This window comes from Watersipora subatra, chromosome 3 (assembly GCF_963576615.1).
Source record: "Watersipora subatra chromosome 3, tzWatSuba1.1, whole genome shotgun sequence".
NCBI lineage: Eukaryota > Metazoa > Bryozoa > Gymnolaemata > Cheilostomatida > Watersiporidae > Watersipora > Watersipora subatra.
In genome coordinates, this window is record NC_088710.1 from 75,354,691 (window position 1) to 75,379,774 (window position 25,084).

General features: G+C 42.2%; 1 protein-coding gene across 2 annotated transcripts in view; it reads right to left on the bottom strand.

Moving 5' to 3' along the window:
* The window catches only part of LOC137392183 (PRKR-interacting protein 1 homolog), a 42,895-nt gene extending 17,815 nt beyond the window's left edge, over window positions 1-25,080 (bottom strand). The window contains exons 1-2 of one of the 2 annotated variants that reach the window (XM_068078824.1): window positions 24,865-25,080; window positions 23,846-23,924 (exon numbers count right to left, since the gene is read on the bottom strand). In XM_068078824.1, the coding sequence (XP_067934925.1) occupies window positions 23,846-23,924; window positions 24,865-24,969 (184 nt within the window). In that variant the 5' untranslated portion in view covers window positions 24,970-25,080. Of the gene's footprint in view, window positions 1-23,845; window positions 23,951-24,864 lie in introns of both variants that reach the window. The other variant, XM_068078825.1, reaches the window with a different exon arrangement.
* Window positions 25,081-25,084: the final 4 nt, after the last annotated feature.

Sequence of the window (25,084 nt, forward strand, 5' to 3'; positions counted from 1 at the left end):
CTCAACCTCTACTACTCAACCTCTACTACTCAACCTCAACTACTCAACCACAACTACTCAACCTCTACTACTCAACCTCAACTACTCAACCTCAACTACTCAACCTCAACTTCTCAACCTCTACTACTCAACCTCAACTACTCAACCTTAACTACTCAACCTCAACTACTCAACCTCAACTACTCAACCTTAACTACTCAACCTCAACTACTCAACCTTAACTACTCAACCTCAACTACTCAACCTCAACTACTCAACCTCAACTTCTCAACCTCTACTACTCAACCTCTCAACCACTCAACCTCAACTACTCAACCTCTACTACTCAACCTCTACTACTCAACCTCAACTACTCAACCTCAACTACTCAACCTCAACTACTCAACCTCAACTACTCAACCTCAACTTCTCAACCTCTACTACTCAACCTCAACTACTCAACCTCAACTACTCAACCTTAACTACTCAACCTCAACTACTCAACCTCAACTACTCAACCTTAACTACTCAACCTCAACTACTCAACCTTAACTACTCAACCTCAACTACTCAACCTCAACTACTCAACCTCAACTTCTCAACCTCTACTACTCAACCTCTCAACCACTCAACCTCAACTACTCAACCTCTACTACTCAACCTCTACTACTCAACCTCAACTACTCAACCTCGACTACTCAACCTCAACTACTCAACCTTAACTACTCAACCTCAACTACTCAACCTCAACTACTCAACCTCAACCACTCAACCTCAACTACTCAACCTCAACTACTCAACCTCAACTACTCAACCTCAACTACTCAACCTCAACTACTCAACCTCAACTACTCAACCTTAACTACTCAACCTCAACCTCAACTTCTCAACCTCTACTACTCAACCTCAACTACTCAACCTCAACTACTCAACCTCAACTACTCAACCTCAACTACTCAACCTCAACTTCTCAACCTCTACTACTCAACCTCAACTACTCAACCTCAACCACTCAACCTCAACTACTCAACCTCTACTACTCAACCTCAACTACTCAACCTCAACTACTCAACCTCAACTTCTCAACCTCAACTACTCAACCTCAACCACTCAACCTCAACTACTCAACCTCTACTACTCAACCTCAACTACTGAACCTCAACTACTCAACCTCAACTTCTCAACCTCTACTACTCAACCTTAACTACTCAACCTCAACTACTCAACCTCTACTACTCAACCTCTACTACTCAACCTCAACTACTCAACCTCAACTACTCAACCTCAACTACTCAACCACAACTACTCAACCTCAACTACTCAACCTCAACTACTCAACCTCAACTACTCAACCTCAACTACTCAACCTCAACTACTCAACCTTAACTACTCAACCTCTACTACTCAACATCTACTACTCAACCTCGACTACTCAACCTCGACTACTCAACCTCAACTACTCAACCCTAACTACTCAACCTCAACTACTCAACCTCAACTACTCAACCTCAACTACTCAACCTTAACTACTCAACCTCTACTACTCAACATCTACTACTCAACCTCAACTACTCAACCTCGACTACTCAACCTCAACTACTCAACCTTAACTACTCAACCTCAACTACTCAACCTCGACTACTCAACCTCAACTACTCAACCTTAACTACTCAACCTCAACTACTCAACCTCAACTACTCAACCTCAACTACTCAACCTCAACTACTCAACCTTAACTACTCAACCTCTACTACTCAACCTCTACTACTCAACCTCAACTACTCAACCTTAACTACTCAACCTCAACTACTCAACCTCTACTACTCAACCTCAACTACTCAACCTCAACTTCTCAACCTCTACTACTCAACCTCAACTACTCAACCTTAACTACTCAACCTCAACTACTCAACCTCAACTACTCAACCTCAACTACTCAACCTCAACTACTCAACCTCAACTTCTCAACCTCTACTACTCAACCTCAACTACTCAACCTCTACTACTCAACCTCTCAACCACTCAACCTCAACTACTCAACCTCTACTACTCAACCTCTACTACTCAACCTCAACTACTCAACCTCAACTACTCAACCTCAACTACTCAACCTCAACTACTCAACCTTAACTACTCAACCTCAACTACTCAACCTCTACTACTCAACCTCAACTACTCAACCTCAACTACTCAACCTTAACTACTCAACCTCAACTACTCAACCTCAACTACTCAACCTCAACTACTCAACCTCAACTACTCAACCTTAACTACTCAACCTTAACTACTCAACCTCAACTACTCAACCTCAACTACTCAACCTCAACTTCTCAACCTCTACTACTCAACCTCTCAACCACTCAACCTCAACTACTCAACCTCTACTACTCAACCTCAACTACTCAACCTCAACTACTCAACCTCAACTACTCAACCTCAACTACTCAACCTCAACTACTCAACTACTCAGCCTCAACTACTCAACCTCAACTACTCAACCTCAACTACTCAGCCTCAACTACTCAACCTCAACTACTCAACCTCAACTACTCAACCTCAACTACTCAACCTCAACTACTCAGCCTCAACTACTCAACCTCAACTACTCAACCTCAACTACTCAACCTTAACTACTCAACCTTAACTACTCAACCTCAACTACTCAACCTCAACTACTCAACCTCAACTTCTCAACCTCTACTACTCAACCTCTCAACCACTCAACCTCAACTACTCAACCTCAACTACTCAACCTCTACTACTCAACCTCAACTACTCAACCTCTACTACTCAACCTCAACTACTCAACCTCAACTACTCAACCTCAACTTCTCAACCTCTACTACTCAACCACAACTACTCAACCACAACTACTCAACCTCTACTACTCAACCACAACTACTCAACCTCTACTACTCAACCTCTCAACCACTCAACCTCAACTACTCAACCTCTACTACTCAACCTCAACTACTCAACCTCAACTACTCAACCTCAACTACTCAACCACAACTACTCAACCTTAACTACTCAACCTCAACTACTCAACCTCAACTACTCAACCTCTACTACTCAACCTCAACTACTCAACCTCAACTACTCAACCTTAACTACTCAACCTCAACTACTCAACCTCTCAACCACTCAACCTCAACTACTCAACCTCTACTACTCAACCTTAACTACTCAACCTCAACTACTCAACCTCAACTACTCAACCTCTACTACTCAACCTTAACTACTCAACCTCAACTACTCAACCTCTACTACTCAACCTCAACTACTCAACCTCAACTACTCAACCTCAACTACTCAACCACAACTACTCAACCTTAACTACTCAACCTCAACTACTCAACCTCAACTACTCAACCTCTACTACTCAACCTCAACTACTCAACCTCAACTACTCAACCTTAACTACTCAACCTCAACTACTCAACCTCAACCACTCAACCTCAACTACTCAACCTCTACTACTCAACCTCAACTACTCAACCTCAACTACTCAACCTCAACTTCTCAACCTCTACTACTCAACCTTAACTACTCAACCTCAACTACTCAACCTCTACTACTCAACCTCTACTACTCAACCTCAACTACTCAACCTCAACTACTCAACCTCAACTACTCAACCTCAACTACTCAACCACAACTACTCAACCTCAACTACTCAACCTCAACTACTCAACCTCAACTACTCAACCTCAACTACTCAACCTCAACTACTCAACCTTAACTACTCAACCTCATTCTCAACTTCTCAACCTCTACTACTCAACCTCAACTACTCAACCTCAACTACTCAACCTCAACTACTCAACCTCAACTACTCAACCTCAACTACTCAACCTCAACTTCTCAACCTCTACTACTCAACCTTAACTACTCAACCTCAACTACTCAACCTCTACTACTCAACCTCTACTACTCAACCTCAACTACTCAACCTCAACTACTCAACCTCAACTACTCAACCTCAACTACTCAACCACAACTACTCAACCTCAACTACTCAACCTCAACTACTCAACCTCAACTACTCAACCTCAACTACTCAACCTCAACTACTCAACCTTAACTACTCAACCTCATTCTCAACTTCTCAACCTCTACTACTCAACCTCAACTACTCAACCTCAACTACTCAACCTCAACTACTCAACCTCAACTACTCAACCTCAACTTCTCAACCTCTACTACTCAACCTCAACTACTCAACCTCTACTACTCAACCTCAACTACTCAACCTCAACTACTCAACCTCAACTACTCAACCTCAACTACTCAACCTTAACTACTCAACCTCAACTACTCAACCTCTACTACTCAACCTCAACTACTCAACCTCAACTACTCAACCTTAACTACTCAACCTCAACTACTCAACCTCAACTACTCAACCTCAACTACTCAACCTCAACTACTCAACCTTAACTACTCAACCTTAACTACTCAACCTGAACTACTCAACCTCTACTACTCAACCTCAACTACTCAACTACTCAACCTCTACTACTCAACCTCAACTACTCAACCTCAACTACTCAACCTCAACTACTCAACCTCAACTAAACCCCAACTACTCAACCACTCAACCTCAACTACTCAACCACTCAACCTGAACTACTCAACCTGAACTACTCAACCTGAACTACTCAACCTCTACTACTCAACCTCTACTACTCAACCTCTACTACTCAACCTCAACTACTCAACCACAACTACTCAACCTCTACTACTCAACCTCAACTACTCAACCTCAACTACTCAACCTCAACTACTCAACCTCAACTACTCAACCTTAACTACTCAACCTTAACTACTCAACCTGAACTACTCAACCTCTACTACTCAACCTCAACTACTCAACTACTCAACCTCTACTACTCAACCTCAACTACTCAACCTCAACTACTCAACCTCAACTACTCAACCTCAACTAAACCCCAACTACTCAACCACTCAACCTCAACTACTCAACCACTCAACCTGAACTACTCAACCTGAACTACTCAACCTGAACTACTCAACCTCTACTACTCAACCTCTACTACTCAACCTCTACTACTCAACCTCAACTACTCAACCACAACTACTCAACCTCTACTACTCAACCTCAACTACTCAACCTCAACTACTCAACCTCAACTACTCAGCCTCAACTACTCAACCTCAACTACTCAACCTCAACTACTCAACCTTAACTACTCAACCTTAACTACTCAACCTCAACTACTCAACCTCAACTACTCAACCTCAACTTCTCAACCTCTACTACTCAACCTCTCAACCACTCAACCTCAACTACTCAACCTCAACTACTCAACCTCTACTACTCAACCTCAACTACTCAACCTCTACTACTCAACCTCAACTACTCAACCTCAACTACTCAACCTCAACTTCTCAACCTCTACTACTCAACCACAACTACTCAACCACAACTACTCAACCTCTACTACTCAACCACAACTACTCAACCTCTACTACTCAACCTCTCAACCACTCAACCTCAACTACTCAACCTCTACTACTCAACCTCAACTACTCAACCTCAACTACTCAACCTCAACTACTCAACCACAACTACTCAACCTTAACTACTCAACCTCAACTACTCAACCTCAACTACTCAACCTCTACTACTCAACCTCAACTACTCAACCTCAACTACTCAACCTTAACTACTCAACCTCAACTACTCAACCTCTCAACCACTCAACCTCAACTACTCAACCTCTACTACTCAACCTTAACTACTCAACCTCAACTACTCAACCTCAACTACTCAACCTCTACTACTCAACCTTAACTACTCAACCTCAACTACTCAACCTCTACTACTCAACCTCAACTACTCAACCTCAACTACTCAACCTCAACTACTCAACCACAACTACTCAACCTTAACTACTCAACCTCAACTACTCAACCTCAACTACTCAACCTCTACTACTCAACCTCAACTACTCAACCTCAACTACTCAACCTTAACTACTCAACCTCAACTACTCAACCTCAACCACTCAACCTCAACTACTCAACCTCTACTACTCAACCTCAACTACTCAACCTCAACTACTCAACCTCAACTTCTCAACCTCTACTACTCAACCTTAACTACTCAACCTCAACTACTCAACCTCTACTACTCAACCTCTACTACTCAACCTCAACTACTCAACCTCAACTACTCAACCTCAACTACTCAACCACAACTACTCAACCTCAACTACTCAACCTCAACTACTCAACCTCAACTACTCAACCTCAACTACTCAACCTCAACTACTCAACCTTAACTACTCAACCTCATTCTCAACTTCTCAACCTCTACTACTCAACCTCAACTACTCAACCACAACTACTCAACCTCAACTACTCAACCTCAACTACTCAACCTCAACTTCTCAACCTCTACTACTCAACCTCAACTACTCAACCTCTACTACTCAACCTCAACTACTCAACCTCAACTACTCAACCTCAACTACTCAACCTCAACTACTCAACCTTAACTACTCAACCTCAACTACTCAACCTCTACTACTCAACCTCAACTACTCAACCTCAACTACTCAACCTTAACTACTCAACCTCAACTACTCAACCTCAACTACTCAACCTCAACTACTCAACCTCAACTACTCAACCTTAACTACTCAACCTTAACTACTCAACCTGAACTACTCAACCTCTACTACTCAACCTCAACTACTCAACTACTCAACCTCTACTACTCAACCTCAACTACTCAACCTCAACTACTCAACCTCAACTACTCAACCTCAACTAAACCCCAACTACTCAACCACTCAACCTCAACTACTCAACCACTCAACCTGAACTACTCAACCTGAACTACTCAACCTGAACTACTCAACCTCTACTACTCAACCTCTACTACTCAACCTCTACTACTCAACCTCAACTACTCAACCACAACTACTCAACCTCTACTACTCAACCTCAACTACTCAACCTCAACTACTCAACCTCAACTTCTCAACCTCTACTACTCAACCTCAACTACTCAACCTTAACTACTCAACCTCAACTACTCAACCTCAACTACTCAACCTTAACTACTCAACCTCAACTACTCAACCTTAACTACTCAACCTCAACTACTCAACCTCAACTACTCAACCTCAACTTCTCAACCTCTACTACTCAACCTCTCAACCACTCAACCTCAACTACTCAACCTCTACTACTCAACCTCTACTACTCAACCTCAACTACTCAACCTCAACTACTCAACCTCAACTACTCAACCTCAACTACTCAACCTCAACTTCTCAACCTCTACTACTCAACCTCAACTACTCAACCTCAACTACTCAACCTTAACTACTCAACCTCAACTACTCAACCTCTACTACTCAACCTCAACTACTCAACCTCTACTACTCAACCTCTCAACCACTCAACCTCAACTACTCAACCTTAACTACTCAACCTCAACTTCTCAACCTCTACTACTCAACCTCTACTACTCAACCTCTACTACTCAACCTCAACTACTCAACCTCAACTACTCAACCTCTACTACTCAACCTCAACTACTCAACCTCTACTACTCAACCTCAACTACTCAACCTCTACTACTCAACCTCTACTACTCAACCACAACTACTCAACCTCAACTACTCAACCTCAACTACTCAACCTCAACCACTCAACCTCAACTACTCAACCTCTACTACTCAACCTCAACTACTCAACCTCTACTACTCAACCTCTCAACCACTCAACCTCAACTACTCAACGTTAACTACTCAACCTCAACTTCTCAACCTCTACTACTCAACCTCTCAACCACTCAACCTCAACTACTCAACCTCAACTACTCAACCTCAACTACTCAACCACAACTACTCAACCTTAACTACTCAACCTCAACTACTCAACCTCAACTACTCAACCTCAACTACTCAACCTCTACTACTCAACCTCAACTACTCAACCTCAACTACTCAACCTTAACTACTCAACCTCAACTACTCAACCTCAACTACTCAACCTCAACTACTCAACCTCAACTACTCAACCTCAACTACTCAACCTCAACTACTCAACCTCAACTACTCAACCTCTACTACTCAACCTCAACTACTCAACCTCTACTACTCAACCTCTACTACTCAACCTCTACTACTCAACCTCTACTACTCAACCTCTACTACTCAACCTCAACTACTCAACCTCTACTACTCAACCTCTCAACCACTCAACCTCAACTACTCAACCTCTACTACTCAACCTTAACTACTCAACCTCAACTACTCAACCTCAACTTCTCAACCTCTACTACTCAACCTTAACTACTCAACCTCAACTACTCAACCTCTACTACTCAACCTTAACTACTCAACCTCAACTACTCAACCTCAACTTCTCAACCTCTACTACTCAACCTTAACTACTCAACCTCAACTACTCAACCTCTACTACTCAACCTCTACTACTCAACCTCAACTACTCAACCTCAACTACTCAACCTCAACTACTCAACCACAACTACTCAACCTCAACTACTCAACCTCAACTACTCAACCTCAACTACTCAACCTCAACTACTCAACCTCAACTACTCAACCTTAACTACTCAACCTCAACCTCAACTTCTCAACCTCTACTACTCAACCTCAACTACTCAACCTCAACTACTCAACCTCAACTACTCAACCTCAACTACTCAACCTCAACTTCTCAACCTCTACTACTCAACCTCAACTACTCAACCTCAACCACTCAACCTCAACTACTCAACCTCTACTACTCAACCTCAACTACTCAACCTCAACTACTCAACCTCAACTTCTCAACCTCAACTACTCAACCTCAACCACTCAACCTCAACTACTCAACCTCTACTACTCAACCTCAACTACTGAACCTCAACTACTCAACCTCAACTTCTCAACCTCTACTACTCAACCTTAACTACTCAACCTCAACTACTCAACCTCTACTACTCAACCTCTACTACTCAACCTCAACTACTCAACCTCAACTACTCAACCTCAACTACTCAACCACAACTACTCAACCTCAACTACTCAACCTCAACTACTCAACCTCAACTACTCAACCTCAACTACTCAACCTCAACTACTCAACCTTAACTACTCAACCTCAACTACTCAACCTCAACTTCTCAACCTCTACTACTCAACCTCAACTACTCAACCTTAACTACTCAACCTCAACTACTCAACCTCAACTACTCAACCTCAACTACTCAACCTCAACTACTCAACCTCAACTTCTCAACCTCTACTACTCAACCTCAACTACTCAACCTCTACTACTCAACCTCTCAACCACTCAACCTCAACTACTCAACCTCTACTACTCAACCTCTACTACTCAACCTCAACTACTCAACCTCAACTACTCAACCTCAACTACTCAACCTCAACTACTCAACCTTAACTACTCAACCTCAACTACTCAACCTCTACTACTCAACCTCAACTACTCAACCTCAACTACTCAACCTTAACTACTCAACCTCAACTACTCAACCTCAACTACTCAACCTCAACTACTCAACCTTAACTACTCAACCTTAACTACTCAACCTCAACTACTCAACCTCAACTACTCAACCTCAACTTCTCAACCTCTACTACTCAACCTCTCAACCACTCAACCTCAACTACTCAACCTCTACTACTCAACCTCAACTACTCAACCTCAACTACTCAACCTCAACTACTCAACCTCAACTACTCAACCTCAACTACTCAACCTCAACTACTCAGCCTCAACTACTCAACCTCAACTACTCAACCTCAACTACTCAGCCTCAACTACTCAACCTCAACTACTCAACCTCAACTACTCAACCTCAACTACTCAACCTCAACTACTCAGCCTCAACTACTCAACCTCAACTACTCAACCTCAACTACTCAACCTTAACTACTCAACCTTAACTACTCAACCTCAACTACTCAACCTCAACTACTCAACCTCAACTTCTCAACCTCTCAACCACTCAACCTCAACTACTCAACCTCAACTACTCAACCTCTACTACTCAACCTCAACTACTCAACCTCTACTACTCAACCTCAACTACTCAACCTCAACTACTCAACCTCAACTTCTCAACCTCTACTACTCAACCACAACTACTCAACCACAACTACTCAACCTCTACTACTCAACCACAACTACTCAACCTCTACTACTCAACCTCTCAACCACTCAACCTCAACTACTCAACCTCTACTACTCAACCTCAACTACTCAACCTCAACTACTCAACCTCAACTACTCAACCACAACTGGTCAACCTTAACTACTCAACCTCAACTACTCAACCTCAACTACTCAACCTCTACTACTCAACCTCAACTACTCAACCTCAACTACTCAACCTTAACTACTCAACCTCAACTACTCAACCTCTCAACCACTCAACCTCAACTACTCAACCTCTACTACTCAACCTTAACTACTCAACCTCAACTACTCAACCTCAACTACTCAACCTCTACTACTCAACCTTAACTACTCAACCTCAACTACTCAACCTCTACTACTCAACCTCAACTACTCAACCTCAACTACTCAACCTCAACTACTCAACCACAACTACTCAACCTTAACTACTCAACCTCAACTACTCAACCTCAACTACTCAACCTCTACTACTCAACCTCAACTACTCAACCTCAACTACTCAACCTTAACTACTCAACCTCAACTACTCAACCTCTACTACTCAACCTCAACTACTCAACCTCTACTACTCAACCTCTCAACCACTCAACCTCAACTACTCAACCTTAACTACTCAACCTCAACTTCTCAACCTCTACTACTCAACCTCTACTACTCAACCTCTACTACTCAACCTCAACTACTCAACCTCTACTACTCAACCTCAACTACTCAACCTCTACTACTCAACCTCAACTACTCAACCTCTACTACTCAACCTCTACTACTCAACCACAACTACTCAACCTCAACTACTCAACCTCAACTACTCAACCACAACTACTCAACCTCAACTACTCAACCTCAACTACTCAACCTCAACTTCTCAACCTCAACTACTCAACCTCAACTACTCAACCTCTACTACTCAACCTCAACTACTCAACCTTAACTACTCAACCTCAACTACTCAACCTCAACTACTCAACCACTCAACCTCTCAACCACTCAACCTCAACTACTCAACCTTAACTACTCAACCTCAACTTCTCAACCTCAACTACTCAACCTCAACTACTCAACCTCAACTACTCAACCTCAACCACTCAACCTCAACTACTCAACCTCTACTACTCAACCTCAACTACTCAACCTCAACTACTCAACCTCAACTACTCAACCTCAACTACTCAACCTCAACTACTCAACCTCAACTACTCAACCTCAACTACTCAACCTCAACTACTCAACCTCAACTACTCAACCTCAACTACTCAACCTCTACTACTCAACCTCAACTACTCAACCTCAACTACTCAACCTCTACTACTCAACCTCAACTACTCAACCTCAACTACTCAACCTCAACTACTCAACCACAACTACTCAACCTCAACTACTCAACCTCTACTACTCAACCTCAACTACTCAACCTCTACTACTCAACCTCAACTACTCAACCTCAACTACTCAACCACAACTACTCAACCTCAACTACTCAACCTCTACTACTCAACCTCAACTACTCAACCTCAACTACTCAACCTCTCAACCACTCAACCTCAACTACTCAACCTTAACTACTCAACCTCAACTTCTCAACCTCAACTACTCAACCTCAACTACTCAACCTCAACTACTCAACCTCAACCACTCAACCTCAACTACTCAACCTCTACTACTCAACCTCAACTACTCAACCTCAACTACTCAACCTCAACTACTCAACCTCAACTACTCAACCTCAACTACTCAACCTCAACTACTCAACCTCAACTACTCAACCTCAACTACTCAACCTCAACTACTCAACCTCTACTACTCAACCTCAACTACTCAACCTCAACTACTCAACCTCTACTACTCAACCTCAACTACTCAACCACAACTACTCAACCTCAACTACTCAACCTCTACTACTCAACCTCAACTACTCAACCTCTACTACTCAACCTCTCAACCACTCAACCTCAACTACTCAACCTCTACTACTCAACCTCAACTACTCAACCTCAACTACTCAACCTCAACTACTCAACCACAACTACTCAACCTTAACTACTCAACCTCAACTACTCAACCTCAACTACTCAACCTCTACTACTCAACCTCAACTACTCAACCTCAACTACTCAACCTTAACTACTCAACCTCAACTACTCAACCTCTCAACCACTCAACCTCAACTACTCAACCTCTACTACTCAACCTTAACTACTCAACCTCAACTACTCAACCTCAACTACTCAACCTCTACTACTCAACCTTAACTACTCAACCTCAACTACTCAACCTCTACTACTCAACCTCAACTACTCAACCTCAACTACTCAACCTCAACTACTCAACCACAACTACTCAACCTTAACTACTCAACCTCAACTACTCAACCTCAACTACTCAACCTCTACTACTCAACCTCAACTACTCAACCTCAACTACTCAACCTTAACTACTCAACCTCAACTACTCAACCTCAACCACTCAACCTCAACTACTCAACCTCTACTACTCAACCTCAACTACTCAACCTCAACTACTCAACCTCAACTTCTCAACCTCTACTACTCAACCTTAACTACTCAACCTCAACTACTCAACCTCTACTACTCAACCTCTACTACTCAACCTCAACTACTCAACCTCAACTACTCAACCTCAACTACTCAACCTCAACTACTCAACCACAACTACTCAACCTCAACTACTCAACCTCAACTACTCAACCTCAACTACTCAACCTCAACTACTCAACCTCAACTACTCAACCTTAACTACTCAACCTCATTCTCAACTTCTCAACCTCTACTACTCAACCTCAACTACTCAACCTCAACTACTCAACCTCAACTACTCAACCTCAACTACTCAACCTCAACTACTCAACCTCAACTTCTCAACCTCTACTACTCAACCTTAACTACTCAACCTCAACTACTCAACCTCTACTACTCAACCTCTACTACTCAACCTCAACTACTCAACCTCAACTACTCAACCTCAACTACTCAACCTCAACTACTCAACCACAACTACTCAACCTCAACTACTCAACCTCAACTACTCAACCTCAACTACTCAACCTCAACTACTCAACCTCAACTACTCAACCTTAACTACTCAACCTCATTCTCAACTTCTCAACCTCTACTACTCAACCTCAACTACTCAACCTCAACTACTCAACCTCAACTACTCAACCTCAACTACTCAACCTCAACTTCTCAACCTCTACTACTCAACCTCAACTACTCAACCTCTACTACTCAACCTCAACTACTCAACCTCAACTACTCAACCTCAACTACTCAACCTCAACTACTCAACCTTAACTACTCAACCTCAACTACTCAACCTCTACTACTCAACCTCAACTACTCAACCTCAACTACTCAACCTTAACTACTCAACCTCAACTACTCAACCTCAACTACTCAACCTCAACTACTCAACCTCAACTACTCAACCTTAACTACTCAACCTTAACTACTCAACCTGAACTACTCAACCTCTACTACTCAACCTCAACTACTCAACCTCTACTACTCAACCTCAACTACTCAACCTCAACTACTCAACCTCAACTACTCAACCTCAACTAAACCCCAACTACTCAACCACTCAACCTCAACTACTCAACCACTCAACCTGAACTACTCAACCTGAACTACTCAACCTGAACTACTCAACCTCTACTACTCAACCTCTACTACTCAACCTCTACTACTCAACCTCAACTACTCAACCACAACTACTCAACCTCTACTACTCAACCTCAACTACTCAACCTCAACTACTCAACCTCAACTACTCAACCTCAACTACTCAACCTTAACTACTCAACCTTAACTACTCAACCTGAACTACTCAACCTCTACTACTCAACCTCAACTACTCAACCTCTACTACTCAACCTCAACTACTCAACCTCAACTACTCAACCTCAACTACTCAACCTCAACTAAACCCCAACTACTCAACCACTCAACCTCAACTACTCAACCACTCAACCTGAACTACTCAACCTGAACTACTCAACCTGAACTACTCAACCTCTACTACTCAACCTCTACTACTCAACCTCTACTACTCAACCTCAACTACTCAACCACAACTACTCAACCTCTACTACTCAACCTCAACTACTCAACCTCAACTACTCAACCTCAACTACTCAGCCTCAACTACTCAACCTCAACTACTCAACCTCAACTACTCAACCTTAACTACTCAACCTTAACTACTCAACCTCAACTACTCAACCTCAACTACTCAACCTCAACTTCTCAACCTCTACTACTCAACCTCTCAACCACTCAACCTCAACTACTCAACCTCAACTACTCAACCTCTACTACTCAACCTCAACTACTCAACCTCTACTACTCAACCTCAACTACTCAACCTCAACTACTCAACCTCAACTTCTCAACCTCTACTACTCAACCACAACTACTCAACCACAACTACTCAACCTCTACTACTCAACCACAACTACTCAACCTCTACTACTCAACCTCTCAACCACTCAACCTCAACTACTCAACCTCTACTACTCAACCTCAACTACTCAACCTCAACTACTCAACCTCAACTACTCAACCACAACTACTCAACCTTAACTACTCAACCTCAACTACTCAACCTCAACTACTCAACCTCTACTACTCAACCTCAACTACTCAACCTCAACTACTCAACCTTAACTACTCAACCTCAACTACTCAACCTCTCAACCACTCAACCTCAACTACTCAACCTCTACTACTCAACCTTAACTACTCAACCTCAACTACTCAACCTCAACTACTCAACCTCTACTACTCAACCTTAACTACTCAACCTCAACTACTCAACCTCTACTACTCAACCTCAACTACTCAACCTCAACTACTCAACCTCAACTACTCAACCACAACTACTCAACCTTAACTACTCAACCTCAACTACTCAACCTCAACTACTCAACCTCTACTACTCAACCTCAACTACTCAACCTCAACTACTCAACCTTAACTACTCAACCTCAACTACTCAACCTCAACCACTCAACCTCAACTACTCAACCTCTACTACTCAACCTCAACTACTCAACCTCAACTACTCAACCTCAACTTCTCAACCTCTACTACTCAACCTTAACTACTCAACCTCAACTACTCAACCTCTACTACTCAACCTCTACTACTCAACCTCAACTACTCAACCTCAACTACTCAACCTCAACTACTCAACCACAACTACTCAACCTCAACTACTCAACCTCAACTACTCAACCTCAACTACTCAACCTCAACTACTCAACCTCAACTACTCAACCTTAACTACTCAACCTCATTCTCAACTTCTCAACCTCTACTACTCAACCTCAACTACTCAACCACAACTACTCAACCTCAACTACTCAACCTCAACTACTCAACCTCAACTTCTCAACCTCTACTACTCAACCTCAACTACTCAACCTCTACTACTCAACCTCAACTACTCAACCTCAACTACTCAACCTCAACTACTCAACCTCAACTACTCAACCTTAACTACTCAACCTCAACTACTCAACCTCTACTACTCAACCTCAACTACTCAACCTCAACTACTCAACCTTAACTACTCAACCTCAACTACTCAACCTCAACTACTCAACCTCAACTACTCAACCTCAACTACTCAACCTTAACTACTCAACCTTAACTACTCAACCTGAACTACTCAACCTCTACTACTCAACCTCAACTACTCAACTACTCAACCTCTACTACTCAACCTCAACTACTCAACCTCAACTACTCAACCTCAACTACTCAACCTCAACTAAACCCCAACTACTCAACCACTCAACCTCAACTACTCAACCACTCAACCTGAACTACTCAACCTGAACTACTCAACCTGAACTACTCAACCTCTACTACTCAACCTCTACTACTCAACCTCTACTACTCAACCTCAACTACTCAACCACAACTACTCAACCTCTACTACTCAACCTCAACTACTCAACCTCAACTACTCAACCTCAACTTCTCAACCTCTACTACTCAACCTCAACTACTCAACCTTAACTACTCAACCTCAACTACTCAACCTCAACTACTCAACCTTAACTACTCAACCTCAACTACTCAACCTTAACTACTCAACCTCAACTACTCAACCTCAACTACTCAACCTCAACTTCTCAACCTCTACTACTCAACCTCTCAACCACTCAACCTCAACTACTCAACCTCTACTACTCAACCTCTACTACTCAACCTCAACTACTCAACCTCAACTACTCAACCTCAACTACTCAACCTCAACTACTCAACCTCAACTTCTCAACCTCTACTACTCAACCTCAACTACTCAACCTCAACTACTCAACCTTAACTACTCAACCTCAACTACTCAACCTCTACTACTCAACCTCAACTACTCAACCTCTACTACTCAACCTCTCAACCACTCAACCTCAACTACTCAACCTTAACTACTCAACCTCAACTTCTCAACCTCTACTACTCAACCTCTACTACTCAACCTCTACTACTCAACCTCAACTACTCAACCTCAACTACTCAACCTCTACTACTCAACCTCAACTACTCAACCTCTACTACTCAACCTCAACTACTCAACCTCTACTACTCAACCTCTACTACTCAACCACAACTACTCAACCTCAACTACTCAACCTCAACTACTCAACCTCAACCACTCAACCTCAACTACTCAACCTCTACTACTCAACCTCAACTACTCAACCTCTACTACTCAACCTCTCAACCACTCAACCTCAACTACTCAACGTTAACTACTCAACCTCAACTTCTCAACCTCTACTACTCAACCTCTCAACCACTCAACCTCAACTACTCAACCTCAACTACTCAACCTCAACTACTCAACCACAACTACTCAACCTTAACTACTCAACCTCAACTACTCAACCTCAACTACTCAACCTCAACTACTCAACCTCTACTACTCAACCTCAACTACTCAACCTCAACTACTCAACCTTAACTACTCAACCTCAACTACTCAACCTCAACTACTCAACCTCAACTACTCAACCTCAACTACTCAACCTCAACTACTCAACCTCAACTACTCAACCTCAACTACTCAACCTCTACTACTCAACCTCAACTACTCAACCTCTACTACTCAACCTCTACTACTCAACCTCTACTACTCAACCTCTACTACTCAACCTCTACTACTCAACCTCAACTACTCAACCTCTACTACTCAACCTCTCAACCACTCAACCTCAACTACTCAACCTCTACTACTCAACCTTAACTACTCAACCTCAACTACTCAACCTCAACTTCTCAACCTCTACTACTCAACCTTAACTACTCAACCTCAACTACTCAACCTCTACTACTCAACCTTAACTACTCAACCTCAACTACTCAACCTCAACTTCTCAACCTCTACTACTCAACCTTAACTACTCAACCTCAACTACTCAACCTCTACTACTCAACCTCTACTACTCAACCTCAACTACTCAACCTCAACTACTCAACCTCAACTACTCAACCACAACTACTCAACCTCAACTACTCAACCTCAACTACTCAACCTCAACTACTCAACCTCAACTACTCAACCTCAACTACTCAACCTTAACTACTCAACCTCAACCTCAACGTCTCAACCTCTACTACTCAACCTCAACTACTCAACCTCAACTACTCAACCTCAACTACTCAACCTCAACTACTCAACCTCAACTACTCAACCTTAACTACTCAACCTCAACCTCTACTACTCAACCTCTACTACTCAACCTCAACTACTCAACCTCAACTACTCAACCTCTACTACTCAACCACAACTACTCAACCTCTACTACTCAACCTCTCAACCACTCAACCTCAACTACTCAACCTCTACTACTCAACCTCAACTACTCAACCTCAACTACTCAACCTCAACTACTCAACCACAACTACTCAACCTTAACTACTCAACCTCAACTACTCAACCTCAACTACTCAACCTCTACTACTCAACCTCAACTACTCAACCTCAACTACTCAACCTTAACTACTCAACCTCAACTACTCAACCTCTACTACTCAACCTCAACTACTCAACCTCAACTACTCAACCTCAACTACTCAACCTCTACTACTCAACCTCAACTACTCAACCTCTACTACTCAACCTCTACTACTCAACCTCTACTACTCAACCTCTACTACTCAACCTCTACTACTCAACCTCAACTACTCAACCTCTACTACTCAACCTCTCAACCACTCAACCTCAACTACTCAACCTCTACTACTCAACCTTAACTACTCAACCTCAACTACTCAACCTCAACTACTCAACCTCAACTACTCAACCTCTACTACTCAACCTCAACTACTCAACCTCAACTACTCAACCTCAACTACTCAACCTCAACTACTCAACCTCTACTACTCAACCTCAACTACTCAACCTCAACTACTCAACCTCTACTACTCAACCTCTCAACCACTCAACCTCAACTACTCAACCTTAACTACTCAACCTCAACTACTCAACCTCTACTACTCAACCACAACTACTCAACCTCTACTACTCAACCTCTCAACCACTCAACCTCAACTACTCAACCTCTACTACTCAACCTCAACTACTCAACCTCAACTACTCAACCTCAACTACTCAACCACAACTACTCAACCTTAACTACTCAACCTCAACTACTCAACCTCAACTACTCAACCTCAACTACTCAACCTCAACTACTCAACCTCAACTACTCAACCTCAACTACTCAACCTCTACTACTCAACCTCAACTACTCAACCTCTACTACTCAACCTCAACTACTCAACCTCAACTACTCAACCTCAACTACTCAACCACAACTACTCAACCTCAACTACTCAACCTCAACTACTCAACCTCAACTACTCAACCTCAACTACTCAACGTCAACTACTCAACCTCAACTACTCAACCTCAACTACTCAACCTCTACTACTCAACCTCAACTACTCAACCTCAACTACTCAACCTCTGCTACTCAACCTCAACTACTCAACCTCAACTACTCAACCTTAACTACTCAACCTCAACTACTCAACCTCTACTACTCAACCTCAACTACTCAACCTCTACTACTCAACCTCTCAACCACTCAACCTCACCTACTCAACCTTAACTACTCAACCTCAACTTCTCAACCTCTACTACTCAACCTCTACTACTCAACCTCAACTACTCAACCTCAACTACTCAACCTCTACTACTCAACCACAACTACTCAACCTCTACTACTCAACCTCTCAACCACTCAACCTCAACTACTCAACCTTAACTACTCAACCTCAACTTCTCAACCTCTACTACTCAACCTCTACTACTCAACCTCAACTACTCAACCTCAACTACTCAACCTCTACTACTCAACCTCAACTACTCAACCTCAACTACTCAACCTCTACTACTCAACCACAACTACTCAACCTCTACTACTCAACCTCTCAACCACTCAACCTCAACTACTCAACCTTAACTACTCAACCTCAACTACTCAACCTCTACTACTCAACCTCAACTACTCAACCTCTACTACTCAACCTCTCAACCACTCAACCTCAACTGCTCAACCTTAACTACTCAACCTCAACTTCTCAACCTCTACTACTCAACCTTAACTACTCAACCTCAACTACTCAACCTCAACTACTCAACCTCTACTACTCAACCTCAACTACTCAACCTCAACTACTCAACCTTAACTACTCAACCTCAACTACTCAACCTCAACTACTCAACCTCTACTACTCAACCTCAACTACTCAACCTCAACTTCTCAACCTCAACTACTCAACCTCTACTACTCAACCTCAACTTCTCAACCTCTACTACTCAACCTTAACTACTCAACCTCAACTACTCAACCTCAACTACTCAACCTCTACTACTCAACCTCAACTACTCAACCTCTACTACTCAACCTCAACTACTCAACCTTAACTACTCAACCTCTACTACTCAACCTCAACTACTCAACCTCAACTACTCAACCTCTACTACTCAACCTCAACTACTCAACCTTAACTACTCAACCTCTACTACTCAACCTCTCAACCACTCAACCTCAACTACTCAACCTCTACTACTCAACCTTAACTACTCAACCTCAACTACTCAACCTCAACTACTCAACCTCTACTACTCAACCTCAACTACTCAACTTCAACTACTCAACCTTAACTACTCAACCTCAACTACTCAACCTCTACTACTCAACCTCAACTACTCAACCTCAACTACTCAACCTCAACTACTCAACCTCTACTACTCAACCTCTCAACCACTCAACCTCAACTACTCAACCTTAACTACTCAACCTCAACTACTCAACCTCTACTACTCAACCACAACTACTCAACCTCTACTACTCAACCTCTCAACCACTCAACCTCAACTACTCAACCTCTACTACTCAACCTTAACTACTCAACCTCAACTACTCAACCTCAACTACTCAACCTTAACTACTCAACCTCAACTACTCAACCTCAACTACTCAACCTTAACTACTCAACCTCAACTACTCAACCTCAACTACTCAACCTCTACTACTCAACCTCAACTACTCAACCTCAACTTCTCAACCTCAACTACTCAACCTTAACTACTCAACCTCAACTTCTCAACCTCTACTACTCAACCTCTACTACTCAACCTCAACTACTCAACCTCAACTACTCAACCTCTACTACTCAACCACAACTACTCAACCTCTACTACTCAACCTCTCAACCACTCAACCTCAACTACTCAACCTTAACTACTCAACCTCAACTTCTCAACCTCTACTACTCAACCTCTACTACTCAACCTCAACTACTCAACCTTAACTACTCAACCTCAACTACTCAACCTCAACTTCTCAACCTCAACTGCTCAACCTTAACTACTCAACCTCAACTTCTCAACCTCTACTACTCAACCTTAACTACTCAACCTCAACTACTCAACCTCAACTACTCAACCTCTACTACTCAACCTCAACTACTCAACCTCAACTACTCAACCTTAACTACTCAACCTCAACTACTCAACCTCAACTACTCAACCTCTACTACTCAACCTCAACTACTCAACCTCAACTTCTCAACCTCAACTACTCAACCTCTACTACTCAACCACAACTACTCAACCTCTACTACTCAACCTCTCAACCACTCAACCTCAACTACTCAACCTCTACTACTCAACCTCAACTACTCAACCTCAACTACTCAACCTCAACTACTCAACCACAACTACTCAACCTTAACTACTCAACCTCAACTACTCAACCTCAACTACTCAACCTCAACTACTCAACCTCAACTACTCAACCTCAACTACTCAACCTTAACTACTCAACCTCAACTACTCAACCTCTACTACTCAACCTCAACTACTCAACCTCTACTACTCAACCTCTCAACCACTCAACCTCAACTACTCAACCTCTACTACTCAACCTCGACTACTCAACCTCGACTACTCAACCTCAACTACTCAACCTCAACTACTCAACCTCAACTATTCAACCTCTACTACTCAACCTCTCAACCACTCAACCTCAACTACTCAACCTCTACTACTCAACCTCAACTACTCAACCTCGACTACTCAACTTCAACTACTCAACCTTAACTACTCAACCTCAACTACTCAACCTCTCAACCACTCAACCTCAACTACTCAACCTCTACTACTCAACCTCGACTACTCAACCTCGACTACTCAACCTCAACTACTCAACCTCAACTACTCAACCTCAACTACTCAACCTCAACTTCTCAACCTCAACTACTCAACCTCAACTACTCAACCTCAACTACTCAACCTCAACTACTCAACCTCTACTACTCAACCTCTACTACTCAACCTCTACTACTCAACCTCTACTACTCAACCTCTCAACCACTCAACCTCAACTACTCAACCTCTACTACTCAACCTCGACTACTCAACCTCGACTACTCAACCTTAACTACTCAACCTCAACTACTCAACCTCTCAACCACTCAACCTCAACTACTCAACCTCTACTACTCAACCTCGACTACTCAACCTCGACTACTCAACCTCAACTACTCAACCTTAACTACTCAACCTCAACTACTCAACCTCTCAACCACTCAACCTCAACTACTCAACCTCTACTACTCAACCTCGACTACTCAACCTCGACTACTCAACCTCAACTACTCAACCTCAACTACTCAACCTCAACTACTCAACCTCAACTACTCAACCTTAACTACTCAACCTCAACTACTCAACCTCAACTACTCAACCTCAACCACTCAACCTCAACTACTCAACCTCTACTACTCAACCTCAACTACTCAACCTCAACTACTCAACCTCAACTACTCAACCTCAACTACTCAACCTCTACTACTCAACCTCAACTACTCAACCTTAACTACTCAACCTCTACTACTCAACCTCAACTACTCAACCTCAACTACTCAACCTCTACTACTCAACCTCAACTACTCAACCTTAACTACTCAACCTCTACTACTCAACCTCAACTACTCAACCTCAACTACTCAACCTCTACTACTCAACCTCAACTACTCAACCTCGACTACTCAACCTCGACTACTCAACCTCAACTACTCAACCTTAACTACTCAACCTCAACTACTCAACCTTAACTACTCAACCTCAACTACTCAACCTCAACTACTCAACCTCAACCACTCAACCTCAACTACTCAACCTCTACTACTCAACCTCAACTACTCAACCTCGACTACTCAACCTCTACTACTCAACCCCAACTACTCAACCTCTACTACTCAACCACTCAACCTTAACTACTCAACCTCTACTACTCAACCTCAACTACTCAACCTCAACTACTCAACCTCTACTACTCAACCTCGACTACTCAACCTCGACTACTCAACCTCGACTACTCAACCTCAACTACTCAACCTCAACTACTCAACCTCTACTACTCAACCTCAACTACTCAACCTTAACTACTCAACCTCTACTACTCAACCTCAACTACTCAACCTCAACTACTCAACCTCTACTACTCAACCTCAACTACTCAACCTTAACTACTCAACCTCTACTACTCAACCTCAACTACTCAACCTCAACTACTCAACCTCTACTACTCAACCTCAACTACTCAACCTCGACTACTCAACCTCGACTACTCAACCTCAACTACTCAACCTTAACTACTCAACCTCAACTACTCAACCTTAACTACTCAACCTCAACTACTCAACCTCAACTACTCAACCTCAACCACTCAACCTCAACTACTCAACCTCTACTACTCAACCTCAACTACTCAACCTCGACTACTCAACCTCTACTACTCAACCCCAACTACTCAACCTCTACTACTCAACCACTCAACCTCAACTACTCAACCTCAACTACTCAACCTCAACTACTCAACCTCAACTACTCAACTATTCAACTACTCAACCTCAACTACTCAACCTCAACTACTCAACCTCAACTACTCAACCACAACTACTCAACCTCTACTACTCAACCTCAACTACTCAACCCCAACTACTCAACCTCTACTACTCAACCTCAACTACTCAACCTCAACTACTCAACCTCAACTACTCAACCTCAACTTCTCAACCTCTACTACTATTATTACACGACATGAAACAAGACTTACCCCACGTATTTCGAATGAACTCGGGTGGTTTAGGCATCTTTCTCTCTTTTGGCCTATCAGGTATGAAGACAGGCTTATCCTTAAAAACCAATGCCAGAACTTTCACTGCCAGAACATAGAGTGAAAAGTATGCACACACCACAGGCTAATTTTATGCAAGCCTGCGGTAAGCATGTATAGCTGTCGTATTGCACCGCTGCTTTCACGCAGAACATTATTTTTATCACATAACATATTGTTGCTTTCACATATGGTAACATTGCTTTTACAAAGAACATAATAAACAGGTACAACTTGGGAAAAAACACATACAATAAGAGCTAATAAAAACAAGGGTAACGCAAACTAATAAACAAGTGTGATAAGAATAGTTTAACTAAGGCTAATAAACATGTGGAACTAAGGATAATAAACAGGTGTAACTAAGGATAATAAACAGGTGTAACTAAGGATAATAAACAAGTGTAACTAAGGATAATAAACAAGTGTAACCAAGGATAGTAAACAGGTGTAACTAAGGATAATAAACAGGTGTAACTAAGGATAATAAACAAGTGTAACTAAGGATAATAAACAAGTGTAACTAAGGATAATAAACAAGTGTAACTAAGGATAATAAACAAGTGGAACTAAGGATAATAAACATGTGTAACTAAGGATAATAAACAGGTGTAACTAAGGATAATAAACAGGTGTAACTAAGGATAATAAACAAGTGTAACTAAGGATAATAAACAGGTGTAACTAAGGATAATAAACAGGTGTAACTAAAGATAATAAACAGGTATAACTAAGAATAATAAACAAGTGTAACTAAGACTAATAAACAAGTGTAACTAAGACTAATAAATAAGTGTAACTAAGACTAATAAACAAGTGTAACTAAGGCTAATAAACAGGTGTAAATTAGCTAACACAGGAAATAAACAAGTATAACTCATGTTACAAGATCAGCACTCAGCCACATAACAAAAATTTATCTTAAAACTACAACAACAGAAAGTAGATGGGTTACTTACAGGCTGTTTAAACAATTTCTCTAGTTTAAGTCTCTGCAAGTCATAGGCTGTTTTGACTGCCCTAACCTTCGATTCAGAATCGGCATCCTCAATTATTTCAGACATAACTCTATGAAACACAAGTTGGAAGGCTTGTAATCAAATGATTAACAATCAACCACTCACTTATTTTGTCCCTGAATAACACAGAGCTGTAGCGCAGAAGGTGCAGCCAGCATAG